General features: G+C 43.9%; 1 protein-coding gene across 1 annotated transcript; it reads right to left on the minus strand.

Annotated features, from left to right (window-relative positions):
- Positions 1 to 1,319: 1,319 nt before the first annotated feature.
- OSTM1 (osteoclastogenesis associated transmembrane protein 1) lies at positions 1,320 to 19,812 on the minus strand. Its single transcript, XM_056566256.1, has 6 exons — positions 19,328 to 19,812; positions 12,923 to 13,031; positions 9,890 to 9,987; positions 9,608 to 9,742; positions 8,610 to 8,775; positions 1,320 to 2,806 (listed from the first exon to the last, which is right to left on the minus strand). The coding sequence occupies exons 1-6, from the start codon at positions 19,667 to 19,669 to the stop codon at positions 2,751 to 2,753; spliced, it is 906 nt and encodes a 301-aa protein (XP_056422231.1). The 5' UTR covers positions 19,670 to 19,812; the 3' UTR covers positions 1,320 to 2,750.
- Between the last annotated feature and the right edge of the window lie 25 nt (positions 19,813 to 19,837).

Raw genomic sequence — 19,837 nt, forward strand, 5'->3', positions numbered from 1 at the left:
AGTTGTACTACTATGGATTTTTTTTTTTTTTTTTTTTAAGGAAAAATTTTTGTGCCAAATATGGGTTATTTATGTAGTCTGTAAAAATTCTTAAACACAATTATTTTGTGCCTTATTCTATTTTAACACAACATTAATTTAAAAATGTTGTGGGTACACCAGCATGTACGTGTGCAGTGTGTATTTTAAACCTTAAAATTAATAGCGTTATTAGTTATATAATACATTTTTTCTATAATTAACATTAATGTAGTAGCTTTGTTTCATGGTGCAGAATGATAAATCTCCTTCAATATGTTTAATCACTAAGAGTTGATTAAATCAATAGGTCATTTTCTGACCTGTGCCTGCTACAAGACTTTAAAGCACACTTAGAAGCTGAGCACACTTCATACACAGTTGGTCCAGGCTGCTGGCCCGTAGAGGATGTTGAAAATCACCAATTAGGGTGGTGTCCGGCATTAACCCTTGATCAAAAGGTGATTGCGGTATCTAAAAAGGGCCAAAATTCATCGTTTGGATTGGCTGGGCAGGGTGTCCGGCCGCTGAGACCCCCCCCAATCTCTGAGCTGGCACCACAGTGTTCTGAACATTTATGTTCAGAATGCCAGCTTCTGGCAGCCGTGACATCACACTACGCCCCCTCCATTCATGTCTATGGGAGGGGGCGTGACTGCTGCGGTCGGACATCTTATCCCTTATCCAAAGGGATATGGAATAAGATGTCTAGGAGTGGAGTACCCCTTTCAGTTTTAATTTCTTCATATCAATATACATCAGAAAATGTTTCTTCAATAAATGAGTAGATTTAAAATGTTTATTATAACAACAGTCAACATTTTCAAGCGAGTTCTGTTACAAACATATTAAACTATATACAAATGAATCAATATAAAAAAAGTCTTTAAATCATGGCTCAGGATTCAAGTACCAAGACCCATGGACAAGAGCAGCTTGGTCTAAGGGCAAAGACATTGGGGGAGATTTATCAAAACCTGTCCAGAGAAAAAGTTGCTGAGTTGCCCATAGCAACCAATCAGATCGCTTCTTTCATTTTTGAAAAGGCCTGTGAAAAATGAATCTGATTGGTTGCTATGGGCAACTCAGCAACTTTTTCTCTGGACAGGTCTTGATAAACAATGGGGGGGGGGGGGGGGGGGGATTTATCAAGACCTGTCCAGAGAAAAAGTTGCTGAGTTGCCCATAGCAACCAGATTCATTTTTCACAGGCCTTTTCAAAAATGAAAGAAGCGATCTGATTGGTTGCTATGGGCAACTCAGCAACTTTTTCTCTGGACAAGTCTTGATAAATCCCCCCCCCCCCCATTGTTTATTACCAAGCTTAATTAAATACAAGAGCTACACATCATCGGTGCAAAATGGGAATGAAGTACAAAAGGACAGAGTGAATCTCAGCCATTGTCAAACATTTTGTACCCGTTTACCGCGGATCCACCTTACTAGATAAATCAGTCACAGAAACCACTGATGACTCCATACTTACTGTACGCTATCAAAGCAATTCTGGTTGTAAAGAATTCGCTAAGTGGTTACAAACATATATAAGAATGAACTATGAAAATAGTTGCACAAAAAAGAAATAATAGTTTATAATAACCTAACAACAAGGCAACAGATAACAATAGTTTAGCTAAATAACTATTTCTTCAAAATACTGGAAAATTAGAAATTTCTTTCTGCAAAATCTCCAAATCTAAGCCGTTCTTGAATGATTTTAATTGGCTACAAAGCCAGGAAAGTAAATGAAAGCCGCTTCACCAGTAAAGCTCTTAACTGCCCTATCCTGTCGTAATGACTTTCAGCCCTACTTAGCATGAATGTGCTCAAAAAGCCACTGATTACGGAATCAAAGCTGTCATTCTGGGACTTGGCAGATGTAAACCCGCTTTTATTAGCATAAATGAAAGATTGCTTTGAACAGCTCTCAATCATATGATTCATCAAATCAAGGTAATACGGCCAGAGTCGGCATGGTAAGCAGCAGCTTGGCTAATCCAGGGGCGCTGAAATTGGAGCACTGTGGATGTCAACAAAATAACTCCATCCTCTACAATGATCTTACTGCCTTGTCATAGAAGCACAAATAGAATGCTGTTACCACCTTTGCAGTATAGAATTGTACACGGGAATGATACACTAAGCCTCACAAGAGGAAACTGCCGACAAAAGGATCTTAACACTGATCATAGCTAAGTGGGCACTCTCAAGATTACCACCTTGTTTTCTCTTGGAAAAACAAGCAATTTAACAGGATAAACTACTATCTCCTACTGATCCTTGTCTCCTCTCATAGCACAATTCGGAAGACAGGCTGTAGCAATACAGGTAATGTTATTGGCATGTTCCAACAAAAATAGCTAGCACTAGGCGTTATTTCTCGTCATAGTCACATGTAATGTAACATTTACATCACATCAATCTGTATGTAAATTTGACTGAAAAATGAAATGTAACAACTATATCCAACTTCATTGTAATAAAAATAAAAAAAAATAAAACTTTATAAATAATTTGAAGGTTTGAAGAAAAAAAACTAATTCTAGAAGAGCCAAAGTCACTCTTTTTCATTCAGCAGTGAAAGGACCCTTTGTGTTTGGGACAGTTATGAAAAAAAGATCTTCATGTGGTCCAGCATAGAATGCATCAGCTTGCGAGAAAAACCAAACCAATCAAAAAACAGTGTAGGTATTGTCCAGTGCAAATACTTATTTTCTTCTTTGTAGGGCACTTCAGTTACGTTTGTCCTGTATGTTCGCTACGTTGGCACCGGACTTAAATCTTTTGGCTGAAACATAAAGACATTTTATTTTAGAATTTGCTAAAACATCAGAGCACACCTATATTTTAAGTTAGGTTAACATCACTTTTGTACCCTTTATGGCACGGATACATTAGCAAAATGACTCGTTTAGAGCCTCAGGTACAGTGCTGGAGGCTTGTGACGTCATGGCCACGCCCCCTCAAAGAAAGTCAATGGGAGGGGGCATGACTGCGATCATTTAGATAATTAATTCTTTGTGCTGTTCAGTATGTGTGTGTAATATACAATACTGTTATGACCATTAAAGCCCATAGTGAATGATACTAGTTACAGTGAGGCAAAAAAGTATTTAGTCAGCCACCAATTGTGCAAGTTCTCCTACTTAAAAAGATGAGAGGCCTGTAATTTTCATCATAGGTATACCTCAACTATGAGAGACATAATGAGAAAGAAAAAAAAAAAATCCATAAAAATCACATTGTCTGATTTTTAAAAGTATTTATTTGAAAATTATGATAGAATATAAGTATTTGGTCACCTACAAACAAGCAAGATTTCTGTCTCTCACAGACCTGTAACTTATTTAAGAGTCTCCTCTGTCCTCCACTCGTTACCTGTATTAATGGCCCCTGTTTGAACTTGTTATCAGTATAAATGACACCTGTCCACAACCTCAAACAGTCACACTCCAAACTCCACTATGACCAAGACCAAAGAACTGTTGAAGGACACCAGAAACAAAATTATAGACCTGCACCAGGCTGGGAAATCTGCAATAGGCAAGCAGCTTGAAGAAATCAACTGTGGGAGCAATTATTAGAAAATGAATTAGAAAAGACATACAAGACCACTGCTAATCTCCCTCGATCTGGGGCTCCACGCAAGATCTCACCCAGTGGTGTCAAAATGATCACAAAAATGGTGAGCAAAAATCCCAGAACCACACAGGGGGGGGGACGGGGGGGGGACGACCTAATGAATGACCTGCAGAGAGCTGAGACCAAAGTAACTAAGGCTACCATCAGTAACACACTGTGCCACTAGGGACTCAAATAATGCAGTGCCAGACGTGTCCCTCTGCTTAAGCCAGTACATGTCTTGACCCCTCTGAAGTTTGCTAGAGAGCATTTGGATGACCCAGAAGAGGATTGGAAGAATGTCATTTGGTCAGATAAAACCAAAGTAGAACTTTTTGGTAAAAACTCAACTTGTCGTGTTTGGAGATGAAAGAATGCTGAGTTGCATCCAAAGAACACCATATGTACTGTGAAGCATGGGGGTGGAAACATCATGCTTTGGGGCTGTTTTTCTGCCAAGGGACCAGGACGACTGATCCGTGTAAAGGAAAGAATGAATGGGGCCATGTATCGTGAGATTTTGAGTGAAAACCTCCTTCCATCAGCAAGGGCATTGAAGATGAAACGTGGCTGGGTCTTTCAGCATGACAATGATCCCAAACACACCGCCCGGGCAACAAAGGAGTGGCTTATTAAGAAGCATTTCAAGGTCCTGGAGTGACCTAGCCAGTCTCCAGATCAACCCCATTGAAAACCTTTGGAGGGAGTTGAAAGTCCGTGTTGCCCAGCGACAGCCCCAAAACATCACTGCTCTAGAGGAGATCTGCATGGAGGAATGGGTCAAAATACCAGCAACAGTGTGTGAAAACCTTGTGAAGACTTACAGAAAACGTTTGACCTCTGTCATTGCCAACAAAGGGTATATAACAAAGTATTGAGATGAACTTCTGTTATTGACCAAATACTTATTTTCCACCATAATTTGCAAATAAATTCTTTAACAAAAATAAAAAAACTCAGACAATGTGATTTTATGGATTTTTTTTCTCATTATGTCTTTCATAGTTGAGGTATACCTATGGGAGAACTTGCACAATTGGTGGCTGACTAAATACTTTTTTGCCCTACTGTATATTATCTGTAGGTCTGAAATGTTTGCCATAGGTCACACAGGGATTCTAATGGGATATAGAATAAGTATATTTAACTTTTATTTAAAGTACAGCTGTCATTTTAGAAAACTTCTAAAAATGTCAAATTTCCATAGGCTGAGACCCCCACCAATCTCTGAAATAAGAGGGTAGAATTGTTCAGCTGAGCACTTGGCTATGTTTGGCTCTGCTCGCTCGACTGTCCTTGGAGTGGTAAGCTGAGCCACAACTGATTCATAGTCTGAACACTACTAATCTCACCTCACCAGGGGAGAGCAGAACAGAGCTGGTCACAGCTGAAGGCTTAGCCAGTTGTTTTTTCAGCCATCATTTTAACTTTTTGGGCTATAGCAAACGGTTGTTCTTGTTTGGGACATATTTTGAGCTGTTTACAGCCCAAACCAATGGTCCAAAATTTGATTTCACTGCTGTAAAAATACTGCATAAGAACAACCAGCTATTTTACTATTGAATTCAACAAAACTCCAGAGCCATTTTTTAAACTGTAACAGCAAAAACAGATAGGGGCACTCCCTGGTGCAATATTGTAGGGCTCAAACAGCTCGATAGAGAAAACCAGCTAAGAATATGATAACCTCCTTTAGTTGTGCATGTGGATAGGTGCAACACTAGTGTAGGCATAGATAGATAAACCACCTTCGCTTCTCCTGGTGGTATCCATTGGCCCCCTTACTTGGGACAGGGAATCAGAAGAGTGCAGCAGAAAAGCAATCAGGACCAGATAGCAGGGGTCCTGGAAAGGCATAGGTTCCAGGACCTCAATTACCATCCCATCAGTCCCTGGCATCCTGAGAAAGGTCCATGCTGTAAGGAACAAAACATCAGGTGGTATTTACTAGATCTACTAGCTGATGCGACGGTGATTGGAGTCCTGGAACCTGCGAGCACCCATGTGATCCCAGATTCCCTTCAATCTGGTCCTGAATGCTTTTCTGCTGCACTTGTTCACAAATCATCCCATAACACTGAATGGGAACATGGCCCTACAGCGTTTAGCTGAACATTTCTGCCCCATGTGTTAAAGTTTTTTTTTTTTTTGTGATGGCAAGTACACTTTAGGCTTATTTCACACTGCCGTTGTGCCCTGTTAAGCTTTTTTTTTTTTTGCCTTTAACAGCCGTTATCTGGACAGGGCACAACGGGTCCCGATAGAGACCATTATAGCCAATGGGGTCCATCGGACGGCCATTGTTTTGAAGCAGGAGAAAAAGACGGCGCTTGCAGTATTCTTTCTCCCGCTATTCTCCCCGGGTTCCCTGATGGCTGTCACACTACCGTGTCATTCTGAAGTAGGTGAAGGTAGGCACTTCTGTGGTCGGTGGTGCACGAGGAGTGATCAATACATAGTAGAAAAGTCCCAGCACTCACCAAATATGAAGCAATGGTCGTTTTATTCCATAGCCAAAGTGAACAGGACAAGTTTCGGCCTCAAGCCTTCCTCTGCTGTTAACATGACCGCAGGCATCAAGATTTATGCATACTGTTATTCCATATGCCTCTTGTTTATAATTATGCTTCACATGCTTTAATGTACATAATATTTCTCATACAGCATATGCTTTTGCTTATGATCTGATACTGTTATTATGCTTCTATAACAAGCCTCCTGCTCAGCGCTGCATTGCGCTTTTCCATCCCCTTGTACTGCTCATTTTGTGTGCCTCCTTGCTGGACATAATGTCATGTATCAAGAGCACATCACTTTATTTTCTATGATTTCTTGGGATGCCTTGTATGTTATATCCCTGCGAGTGACCAGCTCTATTTAGCTGGACGCGCATCAATCCGGCATCAACATTCATATGTTGAACACTGTACTCGCTGCTGCTCTCCAGCAGACCCTGAAAAGCAAGAACCCTACATCTACTTACATAATGGAATATATATATATATATATATATATATATATATATATATATATATATATATATACACACACATATATATATATATACACACACACACACACACATATATACACACACACATATTTACATACACTACTACGGTCACAGCATGTGATCAGAGGCTCTGCAAAGCATGGGTCCAGACGTGCTGCGCTAACCCCCTTTGCTGGGGGAGCGCGATCAGCTCACCGTTTGTTTACAAATGTCACTTTGTGTTGCTCACATGATTAACATGTGACTTCTCCTGTATACTACACTTTGTTGTTATGTTTCTATGACTAGCTGATGTCACACCCGGTGTGCCGGCCAGAGTGTGACATCACTTATGGGCGCCTCCTCGTGCATTTAACCGACGGCTGCATGCGATCATTTTAACAGCAGGGGAAGGCTTGAGGCCGAAACGCGTCCTGTTCACTTTGGATATGGAATAAAACTACCATTGCTTGATATTTGGTGAGTGCTGGGACTTTTTTCTACACTACCGTGTCATAACGGCAGTGTGGAAGTAGTCTAACATCTTATTACTATCAAAGTATACAGAGGAGGTGAATAAAACATAACTTTTAATTAATTAATAGCATAAAAACACACATATATGGTGAATGTTCTATAGATAGTGCCAAGTGTAGGCACTTTCATCAAATTTGACGCAATCAAGTAGATTACACACTTAAATATATAGAAACACCTTAGTATAGTATATAGCGGAGATAGCGTCACTATCCCAAAATAAATATGGTCCCCAAAGAAATTTTTCGACGCGTTTCTGACACCAGTACAGGTGACCTCCTCAGGGGCAAGGTGGGAGACAGTAGCCTGAAAAGATATAATAATCTCCTTACATATGCTTAGTTTGCATTATGATAATGCAAGGGGTCGCTGATACAGTAGCGGCCAAATTAAAAGTTCCTGTGCTCATATAGTCATCAGGCACAGTTATATTGGACAAGAGTAGGCATTTGACCCGGTATATGTGGTTCTGTAAAATAAACAACATACGATATACAATCAGGCCGGGTTCTCTGCTGTTCATCAGTATGTCCTGTAAAGAGAAGAGGATTCCTACTCAGTTAAGGCGTTTGCGTCCTGTCTTATTTCTTTGCGAACCCCTGTGGCGGGGAGCCGTGCAGTCGTGCCGGCTGCTAAGTGCACATGGAAACTAGGACTGCGTCTGACCTCATATCCGCATGTCGAGCGGAGGGCGGGACTCAGTGACGTGTCTCCCAGCTGACACCGGAGTGGGAGGCAGGTCAGTCACTCAGTGTATCCACAGAGCAAACGACCTAGTTCACAAATTAACCCATCCACTGCCAGATTAGGACTTAGTAACTATTTACATATCTCAAAGTTTAAGTAACTGGTCTATTTAGCCTTAATATCCACCCTCTCGATCTCTTGCATGTATCATCTTTTACAGAACCGCATATGCCAGGACAAAGGCCTACTCTTGTCCAATATACCTGTGCCTGATGACTACAGGAACTTTTAATGGGGCTGCTACTGTATCAGCGCTCCTGTGCAGTATCATAATGCAAACTAAGCATATGTAAGGGGATTATTATTTCTTTTCAGGCTACTGTAGCCCACCTAGCCCCTGGGGAGGTCACTTGTACTGGTGTTCGAAACGAGTCGGCGAAACAAGTCGGGGACCATATTTATCTTGGGATAGTGACTACTATGCTAAGCTGTTTCTATATATCTGACAGTGTGTAAACTATTAATTATAAGGTACGTTTTATTCACCTCCCCTGTATACTCTGATAGCAATAAGATTGGGAGAAATGCTAATCCTTGTTTGGTAGATACTGTCGTGCTAATCCAATAACATCTTATTCTGCAATAAAAGACAGGGCTCAAAAGAGAAAATAAGAATGAGATACGGCATGTCAGCTCCGCTTTCGTAACACAGACTCTCGGTTGAAATTTTATTTTGGCTGTAGGAAATACTTACGCAATATAAGTTTGCGCTTCTTTTGCTCTGAGTGGAGGAAGCTGCTGAGATAAAAGACTACTGGTAAGAAAAGAATAAATGCTGACACTGCAATAACCGGGACAGTATCAGTACAGGGTAAGGTGCAGTTGAAAGTTTTGCTCCAAAGTTTGCGAGTGCCATTCATCTGAAATAAGAAATGTATGACTTACTTAGCAGTGTAGTAAAATGGCCCATATCTATATACTATAACTAAAATGCTTTAGGTATAAACACTTTGCAATGGTAAGAAACAGACATGGTGCCCAATCGTGCTTCACCATGGTTCTACATATAAAATAACTGTGATGCCCGGCTATAAGCACTGTGAAATTAATATTTCAATGCACAGGAAGTTTGAATGAACATATGATCATGTATACTCGAAAACGGCATATAAAAATGTACTTTTAATTCACCTTCATCCTACTGATCTCTTACTGCTGCAGTAATGAACACAATCATATGATTAAAGAGGTTTTCCAATATTGCAAAGTTATCTACTATCCACAGAATGGGGAATAATCATCTGATCGCACCCCCTGTGATTATAGTTATTCACAAGATATGGGATTACTTTGCAAGACAGCAAAACCTTTTTGGGATCTATTCACATGGCACCTCAATGCAAGTCTATGGGAGGGGCGTGACACCCCCTCCCATAGACTTGCATTGAGGGAGGGTGGCCGTGACGGCATGAGCGGGGCGTGGCTTCACAAGCCTCTGCCCTGCATCGCCAGTCATCCAGCACAGAGCAAAGTGCGCGCTGTGCAGCGGATGTCTGGGGCGCCGCAGCCAAGATCGCGGGGGTCCCTAGCGGCGGGACTCCTGCGATCAGACATCTTCTACCCTATCCTTTGGATAGGGGATAAGATGTCTAGGGGCGGAGTACCCCTTGTGGGGATGACCATTTCTATAGACTTCCTGTCACAGATTCAGCTTCACAGAAGATATGGACAGCATTACACATATATACTTACGGCATCCTCTATATCAATACACAGGGCATTGGTATGTTCCAAATTATTGTACAAGTTATTCAGATATTTATAGGTCCCGTTACAACTCTGGCACACTCTTGAATAATTGCCTTGTTGTGATGGGACTGGAGGTTCCTAAAAAGAAAACACCAAAATACTGTTTTTATACTGGTATTTAGAAGCTATAGGTAATAAAAGCCAAATCCTATAACATACAACACAAACAATCTTGTGTCATAAAAACATAAGCAACCCACTAAGACTGTGTAAAACAAGAGTTACCCTCATTGTATTGTTGAAGCACTGGATCAAGCTGTCAAATGAATCCATGAATTCAGATGTGCTGTTTAATATCCCTGTGCTGTTCTTCTGTAAGCAATCTGTGACACACAAAAAGGACATTTCTAGGTTTTACAACATAAGGCTATATGAGATTACAGCGTGCTCCTTTATATCATTGTCTAAGTTAGGTTCTACTATCTCCTGCTTCAAGGAGACCTCTAGTTTCCATAGCTCAGATCATGGTAGCATTCACTGAAATGACGGTCATATAATATACTAGGTTAAGCAATGCTGTTCAGAACGCTGGACGCTCGTGACATCATAGCCACGCCCCTCATGATGTCCCACTCCGCCCCCTCAATGTAAGTCTATGGGAGGGGGCGTGACAGCTGTCATGCCCCCTCCCATAGACTTGCATTGAGGGGGCAGGGCGTGACGTCATGAGGGGGCGGGGATATGATGTCACGAGCTCCCGGCTCCAGCATTCGGAATAGTTTATTCCAAACGCTGAGCAGCGGAGTACCCCTTTAATACTAGTTTACATAGAACAAGCAGTTTTTGCTGTCTCAAGTATCAGTTGAGATTACAGAGTTTACCACTCAATTTTACATAAAAGGGTTGGAGGTGTTTAATTTAAGGGATGGAGATGGTTTATAAAAGGGATGGAGATGGTTAATAACCAGTGACGCATACAGCCTTTCCAGGACCTTTCACACAGTGATGTTTACCACTTCCTCACTTTTTGCTTCTGAATTAGGAAGTATATGGAGACTAGTCAAATAGCTAAGTCTTAAAAGGGGTACTCCGCTGCCCCAGCATTCGCCATGCCCCATCCCATAGACTTAAATTGAGGTGGGTGTGGTGTGACATCACAAGGGGCGTTGCCGTGACTTCACAACTCTTCTAAAATGAACGCTGGATGCTGCACAGAGATCGTGGGGGTCCCAGTTTCGGGACCCCCGCAGTCAGACATCTTATCTCCCATCCTTTGGCTAGAGGATAAGATGTCTAGGGGCGGAGTACCCCTTTAAAAGGGGGAACTCCTTTGGAAACATCCAAAGGAAAGGGGATAAGAAGATAAATCGCGGGGTCCCCCCACGATCCAACATCTTATCCTTTGGATAGGGGATAAGATGTTTCCAATGGAGTACCCCTTTAAATAAAAAGTTCACTCATGACAATTTAAGATCACTGAAAAGTAGCCTGTACCAGTAAATTATTTTCCTTATAGATATAACTCTGGGGATGGTCACGAGTGATTCTAAGGTGCTGATATTACGGGAGACATCATAAGTAATGCATAGCAGATGTCCAAAGAAACCCATCAGGTCCTTATTTTGCAGACTCCACTCCCTTAGCCCACCAATAAACTTAAAGTGTCCCTGCCCCTTGAAAAAAATTTTCATAAATAGGCATAAAAAGTTTTGATTGGTTGGGGTGTGTGTGTTCATCAAAATGAGGAAGGAGAAGTGTTCAGGTAAGAGCTTCTTCCTTTCTTGTCACTGCTCAAGATGGGACTCTATAGTAAATCTAAGGATACATTCACACCACGTTTGCGAAATTCTAAAAACTGGGCGCTTCTGTATCCCAGCTGGACCAGCGCTGAACCTCGTTCATTTAAATGCGCCAACTGGAGTCAGATAGTGACCCCGGTCGGCTCATTTATGCTCGGCATCCAGTTTTCAGCATACCACGGTTTTCAGTCTGGCCACCAAACCAGATCCGGGGCAAAAATGAGTCGACTGGAGTCACTATCTGACTCCGGTCGGCACATTTAAAATGAATGAGATTGGGAACTGGTGTCACTGGGATAAGGAAGTGCCTGGTTTTGAAATTTCCCAGTCGAACCCGGCAGCCGGATCACGCAAACGTGGTGTGAATGCACCCTCAGGAGCTCATCTTATGCAGTGAGCAGTAAGATGAGTTAGAGAAACACTTCCATTCACCTCTGTCTAGTTATTGGTGGGGGATTAAAGGAAAACTGTCAGCTTTCTCCCCCCGCACTAACCAGCAGTACTGGCTGGTAGTGCGGGGGAAGCTGTCAGTTTGATGCTTACTGTGCCCGGATCCGCCACGCCGTTCAGCCCTAATCTTCTATTTTCGGGATATGCTAATGAGGGGCAAACTGGCACCAGCCAGGCTAACTGTCACTCTCACGTCAGCGCCGCCCAGCTCATCAATATTCCTCCCCTCTCTCTTCATTACAGAGCGGGGAGAAGAGGGAGAGGTGGAGGGAGGAGAGGAATATTGATGAGCTAGGCGGCAGTGCTAGGCGGCACTGAGTGCCAGTTAGTACCTCATTAGCATATCCCGAATATAGAAGATTAGGGGCGAACGGTGCGGCGGATGCGGGCACGGTAAGCATCAAACTGATCAGCGTCCCCAGCACTACCAGCCAGTACTGCTGGTTAGTGTGGGGGGGAGAAAGCTGACAGTTTTCCTTTAAGTAAAATGTTAAAAAAGTTTTTTTATTGATATGGACACTTTTCCAATTAAGCTTCTGCCTGCTTGAATTATGCTGGTTTGCTACAGCAAGTAGTATAATAAGATAATTAAATAAAAGTAAAAATTTAGCTGTAACAGTAGAACTACCTGTCTAATATTGTGTAGGTCTCCCTTCTACTCCCAATTCAGCTCTGGCCAGTTGAGGCATGAACCCCACAAGACCTCTAAAGGGGGCTATAAGCATTTTTTATTTTTATTTGTGCTACAGTAGCTCTCATGTTGGAATAGACCAGAGATGGGCTAGCCGTTGCTCCCCATCCACATAACTGACCGTATCTCTGGGTCCTAGTCTTTCCTTGAACCTCTTGCTACTAGCCACTACCCAGTCATGAAGCCATTAAAATTTGTTTTCCTTGCCCATTTTTCCTGCTTACACATACTTTTAAGAACTGACTGTTCCCATGCCGTCTAATATACCTAAGCCCTTGAACCATGGCATTGTGACAAAATAATCAATGTTAGTCACTGTCGGTGGTTTTAAGCTTCTAACAGGTCTTTGTACATAAATACATTTCATATCATACTTACTTTCACACTTGGAATCAGTCCATAAATCATCAAAGAAACCACTAAGCGAAACAATGACCTGGACCCTGTCAGATTGCAGTAGTATTGTCGAACAGCTGACTGTGCTATTCTGTAAAATTGACACATGACAAGAAGCAATGAGCAATGGGAACAAGATAATGTTATACAAGAAATTCTTATACGTAGCAGTTATTTAGCTGTATAAACTGTCTGACTAATATTTCATCCAGAGCCATCCATCAGTATTGGGTGGTAATGAGGAAGCGGGCGGTCACTGAACATACAGAGGGTCCCCTTAAATCCTGCGCAGTGCCACAAACCTCTGAAATGCCACATGGAGCCCTGACGCAACGGCACAAGGGCAGGGCCCAGACGCAACGGCACAAGGGCAGGGCCCCGACGCAACGGCACAAGGGCAGGGCCCCGACGCAACGGCACAAGGGCAGGGCCCCGACGCAACGGCACTGTAAACATCTCCTTCCCAAGCCTATAGTTTTTACAAAGAAAGGATGTACAGAGTGCCCGTCACATGGTATACAGGAAGAGAACGACGTTCCGTGTGATGTACTGGAATGTTGCCAAACAAAGGGCTACTTGTCTTACTCATCTTCCTCACTTCTGTTTACTCGTAGAAAATAAAAAAAAAATTAAACTTGGTTCCAAGAAAATAAACACAACTGCTTTATGCAACTTTTCATGGTTTCAGACACATTTCATACAGCTACAGTAACTCTAGCCCTGTACACAGTAGGGCAGGGTTTTTCCAAACAGTGCGTCTCCAGCTGTTGCAAAACTACAACTCCCAGCATGCCCAGACAGCCTTCGGCTTGGGACGCACTTTTCGGAAAACACTACAATAAAGCCTTATGCTTATCAATGGGATATTACAGTATATGGCGGCCATTCATGTAATGCACCCGAGAGAAAACGGTTCTTGTTCTTCACTGCACTGGCTCATAAAGGGGGACCCAAGCAGCTAATCCAGTACATCCCATCAGATCCAGTACCATCCTGAGAAGACGGGGGGAGATTTATCAACTGTGGAGAGGTTGCCCATATCAACCATTGAGATTCCTGCTTTCATTTTTAAAAAGGCCTCTAAAAAATAAAAGAAGAACTCTGATTGGTTGCTATGGGCAACTGCTCCACTCTTCTCCTCCGGTGTGAATAACCTCCCCTCAATATTTCCTGCTAAATGAGTGCGGAGGATGAGCCGCCATCTTCTTCATTACACAAACATCTTTCGAAACTGTGGCAGGAGTGTCTCCCCCCCGGTGAAGAGCTTGTGTGGTACAATCCAAACAATTTCCAGGAAGTTCTGGTGACACATAGATCCCCATACATTCAAATAGAAAAAGTTTGTCACTGAAGCCTAATCAGACCGTTGCTATGACATTAACCCAATGGGAGATTTGGAAATAAAAACAGGAATTAAGAAAAAAAAAGAAAATAAAACACAGGATAGGAAAAAGTGCCTTATTGCGGGTGGTCCGACCGCTGGGACCCCCCTGCAATATTCTAAACGGGCCCCTCTCGTGGTACACCCCATTTACCCAATCAGGCCCTTTGTCCATCTGTGAGCTTCACATTCATACAAAAGGAAAGACACACACACATATAGGGGGACATTTATCATTGCATTTAGAGCTGTTTTGTTGTCTATATTTGTGCCCTTTAGGCGCAGTGTTTTGTTTTTTTTTGTGACTTTTCAAATAGACATTCTTCACAATGTTGACTTGCAGTACACCATTCATACTTTTCCCTATGCAGTGGTCATGTATTTATCAACTGCAACTTGTGAAAAATGGCACAGACACTTCCCAAAAAAAAGTCACAAAAATTTACCAGCCCAGACCTGGCTCAGCAGTTTTGTGTATGTGTACAAAAGTCGCAAATTTTTGCGCGGCAGGATTAAAAAAAAAAATTAGCAAAATTTAGCGCAACGAATAAACCAGAGAAAATGCAGGAAATATGTATCTGCGCAAAATTTATCAAATGCCCTGCATCCATTTACCGTATATACTCGAGTATAAGCCGACCCGAATATAAGCAGAGGCCCCTAATTTCACCCCAAAAACCCAGGAAAAATTATTGACTCGACTATAAGCCTAGAGTGGGAAATACATCATCCCTCCCCATGTCATCAATCCTCCCTGTTATCATCCAGACCTCCGTCATCATCACCCCTGACATCATCATTCCCCCCCTTTATCATCACCGCCTGTCAATCTCTTCGTCAGTGGTCTTCAACCTGCGGACCTCCAGATGTTGCAAAACTACAACTCCCAGCATGCCCGGACAGCCATCGCGCTGTAGTTTTGAAACATCTGGAGGTCCGCAGGTTGAAGACCACTGCGGCCTTCGTCATCATCCAGACCCCCTTTAGTTTTATACTCACCTCCCCTCGGTGGGAAGGAAGGGAGAGCTGGTCCGGGCCATCTATGCTGCAGGGACCGTCCGGTAGGGAGGGTTAGTCGTTCCGGGCTGTCCATTTTCACCGGGAGGCCCTCTTCTCAGCTCCGGGCCCGGCCCCGGACTAGTGACGTTGTCTTGATGACGACGCACAGGTACGTTCATGCGAGGGGATGTCTGCTGCGCACGGACGTCCCTGTGAGTCGTCGTCAAGGCAAGGTCACTAGTCCGGGGCCGGGAGCAGAGAAGAGGGCCTCCCGGGGAAAATGGACAGCCCCGAACGACTAACCCTCCCTACCGGACGGTCCCTGCAGCATAGATGGCCTGGAGCAGCTCACTCTTACTTCCCACTGAGGGGAGGCGAGTAGAAAACTAAAGGGGGGTCTGGATGATGACGAAGGCCGCAGTGGTCTTCAACCTGCGGACCACCAGATGTTTCAAAACTACAACTCCCAGCATGCCCGGACAGCCGATGGCTGTCCGGGCATGCTGGGAGTTGTAGTTTTGCAACATCTGGAGGTCCGCAGTTTGAAGACTATTGAGAAGGGATTGACAGGCGGAGAGTTCACTCGAGTATAAGCCGAGGGGGGCGTTTTCAGCACGAAAAATCGTGCTGAAAAACTCGGCTTATACTCGAGTATATACGGTAATAGATTTGGTGCATCTACACATTACCAGCACACAAAAAAGGTAAAAAAAATAAAATAAAATGCTTTGTCTACAATGATAAATGTCCCCTATAGTGCATTCTACTATGGTGGCAGGTTAGCCCAGCACCAGCCATCGCTGTACCCCACTGCCCAGCACTGAACTGTACCAGCGCTTTCATTTATGTCCACAGTAAAATATTAACCAATGGGATGATGGTACAGTGACATGATGAATTTCCAGTTACAATATAGCTATGTAAACAGTTTAGACAAAGCCATCTAAGGACAGACAATATGGGGGAAATTTATCAAAACCTGTCCAGAGGAAAAGTTGCTGAGTTGCCCATAGCAACCAATCAGATTGCTTCTTTCATTATTCAGAGGCCTTTTCAAAAATGAAAGAAGCGATCTGATTGGTTGCTATGGACAACTCAGCAACTTTTCCTCTGGACAGGTTTTGATAAATCTCCCCCTTTATGTACAGCTAAAAACACTGCTTATAGCAGTGTTTACCAACCAGGGTGCCCCCAGCTGTTGCAAAACTACAACTCCCAGCCCCCGTGTGACGTCACGCCCCTCAAAGCAAGTCTATGGGAGGGGGCGGTTTGCGCGGCGTGCAGCTCAAAGAGGTGGGTGCCGAATGCCAGATTGCGGGGGTCCCCCGTGGGCAGACATCTTATCCCCTATCCTTTGGATAGGGGATAAGATGTCTTAGGGCCGGAGTACCCCTTTAAAATGCTGGTTTCTACCTTTGGTCTATACACAAAGATAAAACAAGGCCAGGTTCATACAGGGGTGGTCATCCATTATCCTATGGTGCAATAATATAGAAATGTCCAATAAGTCACGAGCAGTTCCCCACATGAAAAGGAACTGCATAACTGCCCTATGTGAACAGGAGGTCACACATCCATTATCCTGTAGTTTATTACAGTTCTTCAGAGTAGAATCCACATGGAAAATCTGCAACAAGTCCACGGCACAGCCTAAGGGCCACACAGCAAATTTAGGCTGTGGAAAAGTCTGCCTCAAAATCCAGGTTTGAAATTTGGGCAGTTTTTGACCATGTCCACACAACGGAATTTCAATAAATTCTGGAAAAATCCAGCTTGGAAATTCTGTTGCAGCAGAGTCCTATTGCTTTCAGTGGGATTTTCCTGCATCATGTATGCAGCGGCAATCCCCATTCTGGCCAATTCTTTCGGCAGAATCCACTCAGAAACACCCCATAGCTGAATGGTTCTAGCGCCAACATTTTTGCCAGCACCCACTATTTGAGGATTGTCCGCAAGTGTTTTCCGAGCAGATACTCCTCCGCATGAACATACCCAGTGGGAGGAACCTGCAGCTATTCCAAGTGGAAACCACTGATAAGGGACATGGTATCTTTTTTTATCCGGTCATGTGGATTATGCAGCACCGTGCGGACAATCAATGTTTTGATGCGTATTTGCTGTAACATATTTTTCTGCCCATTGAAATCAATGAAATGCACAGCCAAATACAGTACGTGACGTGTGATCCTACCCTTAAAAGAGGTACTCCGGTGGGAAAAACTTTGTTTATTTATTTTTTTTAAATCAACTGATGCCATAAAGTTAAACAGATTTGTAAATTACTTCTATTAAAAAAAAAAATCTAAATCCTCCCAGTACCTATTAGCAGCTGTATACTACAGAGGAAAATCTTTTTATTTTGGATTTCTTTTCTGTCACGACACAGTGCTCTCTGCTGACACCTCTGTCCATATCAGGAGAAAATCTCCATAGCAAACATATGCTGCTCTGGACAGTTCCTAAATGGACAGCAGAGTGAACTGTGGTCGTGACAGAAAAGAAATGCCAAAAAGAAAAGAATTTCCTCTGTAGTATACAGCCAGTAATAAGTACTGGAAGGAGTAAGAATTTTTTTTATAAAAGTTATTTACAAATCTGTTTAACTTTCTGGCACCAGTTGATATAAAACAAAAAAAAAAAAAAAAAGGTTTTCTACCGGAGTACCCCTTTAAACCATCACTGTCATTTGAAACCGAGATGGCACCAGGTCTCACTTCTGAGACCAGGTATGATTTCAAGTCAGAAGCCAGTAAAGTGCGCACAACGTGCTCCAGTCCCCAGCTGCCAAACTGACTATAGATAGTGCTGGGCGGTATGGCCTAAAATGAATATCACGGTATTTTTTTTTTTTATTATTATCGCGGTATCACAGTATTACCGCCTGTCCCCAGTCCCCACCCCGCGAGCGGGATCCATGTGCCCACTTGCGGTGTCAAATGTGCTCCCCGCGAGCGCGATCACTACCATCACCGCTAGCGAGGTCCCTGTGCCCACTAGCGGTGTCACAAGAATGCCGAGCGCGGCTCTGTTCCCCGTCCCTGTCAGCTCTCAGGGTACGGGAACAGATTTAAAAGCCTCGCGCGCATGCGCAGTACTACACAAATAGCATGGGGCTAACGCTAGGCTCCTAGCGCTGCCTATGTTAGCCCTACACTATTTGCGTAGTGCTGCTCCTGCGCAGAAGTAAGTTAGCCGAGCGCGAGGCTTTTAAATCTGTTCCCGTACCCTGAGAGCTGACAGGGACGGGGAACAGAGCCGCGCTCGGCATTCTTGTGACACCGCTAGCGATCACGCGAGGCATTCTTGTGACACCGCTAGTGGGCGCATGGATCCCGCTCGCGGGGACACTGGCTGACAGTCGCAGCGGGGGGGGGGGACATAGTAAATGGATTAGATTCTGTGGCCCGATTCCGCTCTCGGAATCGGGCCAGAGAAGCACACCGGGACAAGTGAGGGCGCCGCGCTGGGCTCTACAATTCATCCAGAGGGTGGGGGAGGGGCCCGACCGGTATAGCAGTATGGGCAAAAATCCATACCGTGGGAGAGAAAAAAAAAAAAAAAAAAAACGGTATCCGGTTCATACCGGCATACCGCCCAGCATTATCTATAGGTAATGATTTTGGGTTGGAGTGACAGCTGGGCAGCGAGGCGGGCACTTCAACAGCTTCTAACTCCCGGTCACAGTCTGTTTAGGACTGAGCCACATTTCTGGGCAATGGGTTGTTGCAAATGACACAAACGCTAAAATCAATAGCAAAGTGGACACAATCGGCGTGGCTTCATTTCCTGACCACGTTATATACCATGTACAGTGTATATCAGTGTTTCCCAACCAGGGTGCCTCCAGCTGTTGCAAAACTACAACTCCCAGCAGGCCCGGACAGCCTTCGGCTGTCCGGGCATGCTGGGAATTGTAGTTTTGCAACAGCTGGAGGCACCCTGGTTGGGAAACACTGGTGTATACACACAATGCACTATATACAATGCACCCAGCTTTTCCCACACACCTGTAGAGGATTTCCGATCTTGCTCATGGTGGCTTTGAGCTGGGTATACTCCATGTAGCAGCGTTGGCACAGCCGCACAGGCCTTGCCATGCTCACCAAGCAGTTGCTGAGGCTGGCACTGTTGTTAGCAAATTCATACAAAAGTGGGGCACACAGGAAAAAGTCCGGAGTGGGATCAGATGCCAAGGAGTAAGCTGGCAGCAGGGACAGAGAAAGCTGCTCTGCCCATAGAGCCCTGGAGGAGAGCTCAGAATCCTGGGTGTCATCCAGCAGCCATTCTGTGCCCATACATACGGCAGTCAGCAGCATACACTTCACCAGGAGCCCTGGAACATGCATCATGGAGCAGACAGCACAGCGCCCTCTACAGGGAGTGCAGAGATCCGGCCTACACAGCACACCAGCCTGTTTATACCGAGCGGCTCCCCGCACACAGCATACTCACGTCCCTCCGTACGGGCACAGCACTCAGCACTTCCGTGTTCACGGGGAGAGGGCGGGGCTCCGGCA

The sequence above is a fragment of the Hyla sarda genome, chromosome 3 (assembly GCF_029499605.1).
Source record: "Hyla sarda isolate aHylSar1 chromosome 3, aHylSar1.hap1, whole genome shotgun sequence".
NCBI classification, from domain to species: Eukaryota; Metazoa; Chordata; class Amphibia; order Anura; family Hylidae; genus Hyla; species Hyla sarda.